This window comes from Cenococcum geophilum, assembly GCF_001692895.1.
Source record: "Cenococcum geophilum 1.58 unplaced genomic scaffold K441scaffold_20, whole genome shotgun sequence".
NCBI lineage: Eukaryota > Fungi > Ascomycota > Dothideomycetes > Gloniales > Gloniaceae > Cenococcum > Cenococcum geophilum.
In genome coordinates this window covers 2028222-2038942 of record NW_027137578.1, presented here as the reverse complement: position 1 = coordinate 2038942, position 10721 = coordinate 2028222, and the positions used below count along the sequence as shown (strand labels likewise).

At 39.3% G+C, this 10721-nt stretch overlaps 2 protein-coding genes across 2 annotated transcripts; one reads left to right on the top strand and one right to left on the bottom strand.

Annotated features, from left to right (window-relative positions):
- Positions 1-2684, bottom strand: K441DRAFT_677298 (uncharacterized protein; the record flags this gene model as incomplete). Its single annotated transcript, XM_067651052.1, has 7 exons — positions 1-510; positions 571-1027; positions 1095-1116; positions 1176-1452; positions 1511-1941; positions 1986-2411; positions 2456-2684. 7 exons carry the CDS (start codon positions 2682-2684, stop codon positions 1-3), a joined length of 2352 nt encoding a protein of 783 aa, XP_067504260.1.
- A 2420-nt stretch (positions 2685-5104) lies between these two features.
- K441DRAFT_720182 (uncharacterized protein) lies at positions 5105-5759 on the top strand (the record flags this gene model as incomplete). Its single annotated transcript, XM_067654038.1, has 1 exon — positions 5105-5759. A coding segment is annotated over one exon (644 nt), but the record flags the coding sequence as incomplete, so codon positions are not given.
- Between the last annotated feature and the right edge of the window lie 4962 nt (positions 5760-10721).

Genomic DNA, 10721 nt, shown 5'->3' with positions numbered 1-10721 from the left:
TTAAACCATTTCAATTTCCCCCTCCCCAACACCTCTCCCCCTTCCCCTTCCCCTTCCCTCCCTCACAATAAGCGGCGTAAACCCACTAGCCTCAACAGCATCATTCGGCGTCCCACCCGCAGATCTGATAGACCCAACCTCAGATATCGAGATAGCGCCATTATCATCATTCAGGATCTTCCACTCGGTCGACAGCGGACTAGTTTTGGCGCCGGTCGCTGCCCTCGGGGAAAGAATCAACTGGCTCTCAGGGAACTTCCCAAAGGATGAAGAAGCCGCTAGCCCGAAGAGATTCATGGGGTCGCAGATATCGACGATTAGACCATCGCGGAAGTGCTGGATTAGGAGGTAGTAGAGCATGAGGAGGTTCATGAGGAGGACGGATAGAAAGACGCTGATGTAGAGTTTTTTGTAGATGGCGTCGCCGCCGGAGACGAAGAGGGCGGGGTGGAGTTGGGCGGGGAAGGATTCGGGGGTTCCTGGGGTGGTGGTGAAGTTTTTGGAGGGGGGCTGTTGGGGGTTAGTGGTGTGTTGTAGTATATAGGGTGGAGGGAGAGGAAGTTTCCTTACATCGGGAATAGAGAAAGGCGAACCTTGGGCGGCTAGTAAGAGAGAAGGCATCAATATGGCGCCTAAAGCTTCTGCCAGGCTAGGCTGAGCCGGCTGCAAACTTGCATTCGTGAGCATTAGTCGAGACATAAATGATGGGTTATCGCCCGTTGAATCGAGTTCCCCAAGATTCAGGCCTACGGACGTAGCAGCGAGAGAGCCGACTGCAACCCAATCAAGACTTATGGTGTCCACTTTCGATGTATCTCGCTTATGGTATGACATCTTGTTGTTCTTGTCGGCACAGTGCGCAGTCATGACACTCGCGTTTCCGGCGACGGCGAGCTCGGTGGAGCAGTCGGCGAGTAGGCCTGCTTGCATCGAGCAGACGAAGTAATTCTTGGGTGTGATATTGGAATTCCCGAGCAGGTATATGGAGTCTCTGCCGTAGTTGTTATACACATCGGGCCAGATTGTTCTGTTCAGGATCTAAGTGCATCCCGTAGTCAGCGCTATGTTAGAGGCTACTCAAATCTTCAACTTACCGTTTGATGTGGAGATGGGTATCTATAAAACACTGCACCGCTTTTAGACCATGAAATTATTTCTAATAGGAAGGATCTTACTCGGTCGTGTTTTGTTTTCGCTCCAATCGAAAATACCATCCAATGGTGTCTTTACTGAAGCAAACTTATCCCAGTCAAAAGCGTTGACAAAATAGGTATCTGAGCCTTCAGATTTCAAGTCAGCCGTCACATTCATTGATCCTTTATTTTGTAACACTTGATATTGATAAACAAGACCTCCAATTTCATCTCGATCGGCGCTGGCACAAAGAACGTTGAGGAAGGGGCTTGGGACCGATGCCTGAAGTTTGTAACGCCCAACACCGCCATCGAATTCCTAGAAGCACTCAGTAGTCAGATTTGAACATTTGATAGGTAAAATTCGGACTTCATACACCAGGTTGTGGGATTGACTTTGTCGAGGATCTTGCCGCATGTAAGACTCCTGGGTGAGGGAGGGCCAGTGTGACGTTGTCTACAACTCTCCCAAACTTGTCAAATGTATCTTGCATGTTGATGCTTTGAACCCAAGAACTGTTCAACTGACACTGCAAAAGCGTCTTTCTGTCCAGGATAGACGGTGCACGTCTCTCCAACTGTTCTATACTCCCATTGTGGTTTTCTCCTGTGTCCTGCCACTGTTCCAAGTAGCTGCTGTATGAATCGCTTCCTTTAGAGGAGTATAGTATACTCAAGAAGCTTCTGGCATCGGGCTGTACAGGATTTTTGCTAGCATCTTCTATGTACCACTCGTTTGCAAAGGACGTTTTCACCGTACCGGTAACGGTTATATGTCGAGGGCTAACATCTCGTAATACCGGTTGAACTACTTCACATAAATTACAACTCGATTTGAGAGGATATGCCTACCTAAGCTGTTTGATGCGGTCCCATAGAGCGTTGTGGCAATAGCCGCTACCAGAACATACCACCCCAAGAATGACTTGGTCCCAAGTTCAAGCACCTTCCCATCCCCAACCATACTACCGGGATCGATAATCCAGTCTCTCATACAAATCTGATCGAGACTTACTCCACGGGGTACATTCCTGTTGATCGAACGCCTTGTAAGGACCTGGCCGAGGAATAGGACACAAATGGATCCAAAGCTAATCTCAATCACTTTGGCAGTGATAGAGGCTACTTGCTTTGCAAGAAAAGGATCGCGTATACTGTCCCAGACGGGGCCCCAAACGGCGATGGCGAAGTAAGATCCGGAAAGTAAGGTAGAAAGCAAGGATATGGCCAAGTATTTCCAAAAGCTGCTCTTTGGTCTACCCGGGAGGGGGCCTGACTCTGTTAGCAATATAAAACGTAGCAAATACCATGATACTACTAACTCTCTTGGGACGCAATCGAGGCTGGCGAATGTGTGCGACCGATAATAGTGTGATCTGGTGTATTATTCCTCGTCCCTGAATATTGTTCGCTGGCTTCAACCTCTGTCTTCGTATTAATGCCTCGAATGCCCAAACCAGCGGATCGAACTGAATGAGATTCAGGCTGGTTCGATGCCACATTAGTCTGCTCTTCAGGCTCCACACTGACTCTTATGATCGGAGAAGTCATTTTCTTAAAAGAGTGCTGTTAAGACGTGCTCAAAAAGCAGCACTTGAAATTTGCTGGGCCGAACTTCCATTTTGAGCTCCGGGACCGAGTAATTTTCACCTGCAGGAGCCGCAGCCCTCAATGTTCAGCTTACGGCAGTGCCTCTGCAAACGGATATGTTCTGGCCCCCAAATCTGCAGTTCGTGCATGCCAAGGTTGGTGGAGATCACTCGAAGACCATTCCCAATCCTCAAGAAAGCGCCCAAGAGGCTATGCTACAAACTGCGGTTTTAATACGATATGCAACTTCCTTGTCTTTCCTGGATTTTCTCGGATTTTCTGGAAAAGTATCTTAAAAGGTCTTAAAATAAAATCACGTCCACATTTTGCCTTCTTTTCAATGTGTGTAAAGGTTGTACAGAATGTCGTAAAATTTTCAGCCTTACGGTAAGGCTGCCTCCACTTCTCACCTTTATTTCTCAGGTTTGTTGTCTTCCATGGTCGAAGCACAGCTCGAAAAGAAATTCGAAAGGCGCATTTACACTATTCAAAGCGGGTCTTTCCATGGAAGAGGCTAGGATCCTGCAGATTGTTCTGTGAGAGAGAACAGCGCGAGACGCACATTGGGATTCTAAGGTAGCGCCAGGGGCTAGATTGCTCAAATCATAGACACTCCGATGAGAAAGATGACTTTAAACGCGACTCTCGAAAGAAAAAGGAGCGGTGAGATAGATATGAATAGAAATTGACGAGAGATGAAGCTAAGATCAAATTACAATAAAAAAAATCTAGTTTCATCCAAAAAAATTAGGCTATGTTGAATTACCGAAGGTGTTGAGAGGAAAATCTAGGTAAGTTGTAAAGCCTGGTTCCTCACCGAGTTTGCAAGCATATGAAATGTTAGTCAAAGAGGGGAAAGGGTAGTTGAAGATTAGAAGTTAGATGCAAAGAAGAAAAAGATAGATCTGCTCCGAGAACTCAGGTCTGGTAAGGTGAGACTGAGGACTTTTGTATGTCGGTAGAAATGAGTTAAGACACGGAAATGGTCAGGTTGCGCTATTCACTTCTTAGTGGAAAGGGTAGCGGTGAGTTTCTTCACTACTTATCCTACGTTATGAGGTCGTCCCATTCCGCAAGCATGGTCACAGGATTTGACCATATCACTCTTAAGTATGCTAGACTCAGGGATTAGTAGATGATATGTTTTCACCTAGAAGCAAGATTTTTGGAGTAGAGCACAATGAAATGTCACTGACTTATAATATGTATTGGTGATAGCTAGGGTATGTCAATTTCACAAGAGTGCAGTTCCATACTGATCTTTGCGTGGTGAAATATTTCCGGTGTGCTCATTGCTTCTAAGAGGAAACAAAGACAAGATGTTGTTTCGTGCCCTCCGACAGCGGTGAAATTCATTTGTGCAATTTCTCTGGCCTGAGAAAGGATCCTGACAACCTGTTTGTCATTGCTGGACAGCAAATATCAGTTCGACATGCTCAAGTGTGTCGCCTAGACCACCTCCTGGCCAGTAGACAGACGAATTCTCTTCTTGGGATCAGTGACCATTCTAGTACGGAGATCCTTGTTTTCATTCTCGAGTTTGGCAATCGCCTCATTTTGGTAGCAACCTCTATCTCAACTTGATTGGCACTTTTCTTGGCATTTACTTAATTTTACTGACAGCTATAAAATTTGCGGACTACTCCACTTTCTCTGCCGCATCAACGAGCTCTTTATTATACCAAAGCCTGATTCTGAGATCGGAAACCGGGTTTCATTTTCTGATTCAGACCTAATTTCCCTTCATCCTCTTTTATTCTAGCAAAAACCAGCCTTTAGTACGCATATCCCACCTTCCCCCACCATGCCTCCGAAAGATAAGCACCCACAGGTCAGTGGTAAGAAGATTAGTGACGATCAACTAAATTTGGCGATGTCGTCGAAGATATCTGCTTTGAAGGGGCAGACATCATCCCCGGGTACAAGGACCAGACCTGGGAGACATCAGAATTGGAACAGTCAGTCAGATTACGGGTCTGGATTGGCAACCGCAAGGAGGATGCCAACGTGAAAGCCTTTGCCTATTATGTCAAAAACACGTGTCATATTTGGGAAGTTCGTTTGAAGGATAATGACGGACGCCAAGCGAAAGGGAGTTCTGTGAACTTCCTAGGACCTTTGACTTCATCAATCCAACGACTGACTGGCAACGAGCACATAAGAAGAAATGCGTACTATTGCTCAAGTTTTGGCTTTACCAACAAAACCTCCTCCCAGACTCCCTCACTGAAGACGACGTTGCTCAAATGAATGGCATCATCCAGTGCCTCAACAAACGAAACAGGGACCTTAATTCTCGCGGGATAGGAAGAAAGGCTCCGAAGCAACCTGCAGCTTTAAAGACTCCTCAGGATCTCCTCGTTAGTGAGAGACCCACCCCAGCTGCTATAATGGGCCGCATGCTCTACACGCCGAGGCACCTCACGCTGAAATTCGACGTCGAAGAATCTCGATTTTCGACCCTATTCCTAAACTACTCTCAACATTCACCCGCCGAGATGCAGTTCGCATCATGATCGAGTTAGCGACCCTGACCATTCCCCGTTTAGACCCAAAGCACGAATGCCGCGACTTTGCTGGAATTACGCAGGAGATTATCGAAGACTGGATCCGATTCTTGGATGACAATCTGATTGCTGTTTATCCCTGGGAGTATTACTGGTTTCGTAGAGCGGAAGAATGCATTCATTCGATCGGCATATGTTTCAAGGGAGGGCTGGTAGCAATGATCAGAGAAAAGAAGAGATCTTCGGACAACGGTGTGAAAATACCACTCAGTACGATCGAAGTTCTGGGCAAAGCGAAAGCAGAAATGTGGATCAAAACTCCACAATCTGAAGAAGAATTACAGACGAAGGGCATAGAGAGCCTTCGAGATTACTGTAAGCAGTTTTACGATGCAGCAGAACAGACTGAAACTGTTCCTGTGGAACAAACGGTTCAAGAGATAATGAGTAATGCGCAAGATATAATTGCAAGACACGACCAAATACGATTCTCAAACAATCATGTCCGGCATTATTAGACGTATTGACGACATCAAAGGTGAGATGGTATGTAATGAATGCTTTTTGGAATCTTCTCGATGGCTCCTTTTCAATGCTAACCAAGCATAGGTGTACGATAGTACGAGAGAGAGAAAAGGAGACGAGCTTTTTAAAGCAGATAAGGGTGAGGATAGGCTTGACAGGGCGCACATATCCTCAGGCAGGCTGGTTTTCGATGGTCTATTATTAATAAGATCGATTAATAATTCTTATTACTTAATTAAAATTTCTAAACCCTTTCCTTTATTTTATATAAATTATAGATTCTAAAGTTAATTTAACTCTTTTTACACCTTTAGCTACTTATAAGTTAAAACTAGATTAAATTTTTTAAAAAGAGGTATATCTACTTATATCCCTTATAAGCTCGGACCCCTAGAACTCGGCGACCCCCCGAACTCGGCGACCCAACCAAAATCAAACTACCAATTTGTCAACCTATTTTCTCCACAACAAATCGATTAATATGGACAAAAATAAGCAGAACTTATAAATGGCCATCGTAGATTTCAAATCTGGTGTTTATAAGTATGCGCGAAAAGCTATACTTATATACGGTATTCCTTTATCAATTTTAAGCGACCAATTAAATAGTAGGCTATTACAACAATTTATACACCAATGCGAATAGCAATTAACTCCTATATAGTAAGCCTTCCTTACTAATTGGGTACTTAAATAGGATTTATTAAAAACATTCACATTATATACGTAATTATAAAAAAAAAATAGGTTAGGTCTTTGGTTAAGGTAGTAATACTAAGCCCCTTAGTAAAATATACGTAATTAGCTACTTTAAATAAAATCTTTATATAAAATTTATATATACCTAATTAATAGAAGGTATATAAATTAATAGGGTATAACTAAAGTAAATTTAAAAGTTTTATAGCCTTTATAAAAGGGTGTAAAAAAGGTTAATATATAGGCAAAAAAACACCTCAAATTTAGACAAATTTAGAGCTATATTAAGCATATATATAAATTTAATTACTATAGGATATATCTTTAAAAAAGTTATTTATAAAGTTACTTAATAATTATAAATAGGTATTTATTATAAAGACAATATTTACCCTTAGCGAAAGAATTTATTTTAAAGGAATATACCCTTAATTAATATAAGTATACTAAAGTAAAGTACTTTATTCAATATATATAACGTAAAAGAATAGTTAAATGGCTAATTATATTATATTTAGGCTAATTGTTATTGTTTTTATACTAAAAAATAAATTATTTAATAATAAAGCTTAATTATATTTCCCTAATAGCTAGATAGGCCATGATATAGTTAGATTTTTATTAAAATATAAGATATATCATATATGGCTTATTTTTAGTTACTTTATTTAATATTATAACCCTTAAATCTATTTTATTCCTCCACTATTAAGTTAAGATATTTTTAGTCAATTATAAAGTATATATATCTTAACTATATAGGTCTAATTATAAAGTATTATTTTATTAAGTATTACTATAATACCTAAAATAAGGCCTTATAACAAAAACAATCAATTTTAGCTAGTATATCTTTAGTATTTACTTATAAAATCTATATAAAGGCTATAAATCTTTTTAGGTTAAAAATAGGGTTTTAATAATAGGATTAAGCTTTAAAAAAGCTAATAGTAAGTAATTTAATATTATAACGACCCTAAAGAAGCCTTATAATATAATTAAGTAGCTTAAGGCCTTTATAATAAGTATATACTTAATTAAAAGACTTAGTCACTTTTATAAAAAATAAGTTAACAACTTTATAGAGTTATTATAAATGTTACGGCACTGGCAGAACTTCGCACCGGCAAATTGCCACAGATTGCCACAGATTGCTACAAATTGCCGTATATTGCGATTATATAACGCGAAGATCTTATAAAATACTAAACGGCGCTACTCTTCTTCTTCTTTCCTTTCCCTAGCTTTAGATTCTCGTTTATAGATAATCTAATCGTATAGGCTTGCGCGACCTTTTTGCCGTACTTATATTTTAATTAACTAAGTTACTAACATTATCTAAAGCTTACTCTACTCTTTCTTCCTAAGAAGGAACTTAAATATATCTACAAGAACATAGAATAGGACCCTAAGGACATTACTAGGACTATAAGGACAGAACCTAAAAGAAAAGAATAGAACCTTAAGGAAAGAACCTATAAGATACGCATAGACCAGAACCCCTAAAGAAATTACCCAAAATTACCCAACACCCCTACTACTATGCCACGAACTATAGCAGTAGGTAAAGTAGCTATAGGACCCTTAAATACTTTAGATAAAGAAATAATTAACGTTTTAACCCCCTAGGCGGAGCTTGTGGCTGCTAATACTAAAATTAAACAACTACAAGAGCTGCTTAAAGCTAGAGATACCCCTATATCTAATAATAAGTTATTATTAGATAACTAAAGACTTACTATAGTCCTTTAGGCCCTATTCTAGCGCCTTAGTAGATCTACTAAGGCCTATATAGTACTAAAGTAGTTAGTAAAGGTTGCGGATCCCCTACTACTTATAGACGGAACTAACCCTATATTTAATAATTAGAAGCTTTAATTATAGAATAAGCTTAAAGTTAATGTAGACTACTTTCCTAACGCCTAAGCTAGAATGGCTTATGTTTTCGGCCGTACTAGTAGAGATGCCTAAACGTATTTACGCCCGTAATATACCAAAGACTTAGCAGACCTCTTTATCTCTAAAGAAGAAATAATTAAATACTTATCTTTTATTTATAAAGACACGTTTAAAATATAAAACGCCCGCCTTAGCTATAAAAGCCTAAATATAAAAATAATGGAGACCTTTTTAGCCTTCTAAACCCACTTGCTATACCTAGTAGGAGAGGCCTAAATCCCCTAGAAAGACCTGCTGCTAGACCTCTTTAATAAGCTTACCCTAGACCTATAGCGGGCCGTATTACTAGCTTATACTACAGTATAAATATTAAAGGAACTTATGGATTATTGCCTAGCTATTAACTAAGGCCTCTGTTAAATTAAGGCACGCGCTAACTAGCTAAAAACTAGAAACCTTGTAAACAAGGCCGTAAGTACTATAAGTACAGCCTATAGTGCCCTAGTATAATTAGTAACTTCTATAATTAACCTAACAGCTAGCCGCGCAGCTACCCCTACTACGGGCCTAGTATACACCCGGCCTATATATAGCGACCCCTATATATAGGCCCTTAGCGATTAAGAAGCTTACTTCTTATATAGTTAAATAGGCTACCCTATAAGGAACTACCTAATAAAGGTAAAGATAAATAAGGTCCTATTAATTTAGAAGGATAGTACGGAGCTAGAAAAAGAGGAACCTTAGAGGAAGACTCCTCTCTAGGGTTAAAAGGAATTAATATGTTATATATTAATCTAGGTTAGCTAGTTAGTAGAAGAAGCTACACTATCCCTTATACTTTATTTCGTAATAGATATTAAGTTTTAACCTCTGCTTTAGCTAACTTAGGAGTAAATACCTTTACCTTAATTAACATAAAGTGCGCTGTAAAACTAGTAGACTTTTTAAATATACCCCTTAAAGAACTGCCTAAACTAGTTCCTATTCGCGGTTATAACGGATAAATAGAACCACCTATTATAACTATCTTGCGGATTTACCTCCGCGTTAACGGATAAAGGTAGTATAACATCCCCTTCCTTATTACGGACCTTAGAAGCCATAATATAATCTTAAGGAGAAAATGGCTAGCCTATTTAGGCTTATAGCTTAATATATAGAATAGGCAGCTTATCTAGCCTAAAACTATACCCCTAACGCCTTCCTTTATAAAAAAGATTAGTATTATAATAGAAAACCTTATACGGCCGTAGATAAACACTATTTACTAGGCTAATATAACGCGTAGGGACTAGGCTTTTAAGAAGGATATATAGCTTAATCCGTAACGGATCCGTATACTACACCGCCCCTAGACTGCTTATATTATATTACCCGCACTAGAGACTTAGGAAGTCGGTAGTAGCCTAGCTAAGTCCTTAATAGAAAACTTAGGCCCTACGTAGCCACAAAGAAAGGCTAGGGATATTAGATAATACACTAAACTAATAGACTAAAAAGACAACTTATAAAAAATGGAATATAAGCTAAGGAAGACTATAAACCCTATACCGTAAAATACGGCCTGACGAATATCTATAAAGAAACCTATAGACCTCCCGCTAGTTAATATCTGCTATATTAGCGCTATAGGATTCTACTANAACCTAGTTNAGCNTAATACNNTTNCCTTTATAACTAGCTTATANNAAATTAATTAAATAATTAAAAAGAAAGAAGCCCTAGCCTAAGAGAAAGGCGAGCTTATAGATAAGGAGCTAGTAGAATAAAAACTGCCCCGTTAATACTAGAAATTTAAAAACACCTTTTCTAAAGTAGCGTTTAATATACTCCCGCCTTACTAACCGTATAACTATAAGATTAAAATTAAGCCAGATAAGGTAGTTACCCTTAGCTATAGCCCCCTCTAATAGTAATCTACTGCCGAATTACAGGCTATAAAGCAGTATCTTATTAATAACCTGGATAAGGGCTTTATTAAGCCTAGTTAAGCCCCTTTTAACTTACCTATTCTCTTTACTAAAAAGCTAAATAGAGGACTTCGTTTCTGTATTAACTACCGTAAGCTTAATAATTTAACCCTTAAAGACCGCTACCTACTGCCTTTACTTAATAAGACTTTAGCCTGAATAATTAGAGCTAAGATCTTTATAAAGCTTAATATCCGCTAGGCTTTTTACCGAATTAGGATAAACCCTAAATTAGAAGACCTTATTATATTTCGGACCTATTACGGAACGTATAAATATAAAATATTACCTTTTAGACTAACTAACGGACTGGCTATATACTAACGATATATAAATAACGTACTATTTAACTACCTTAACGACTTCTATATAGTATACCTAGATAATATTATAAT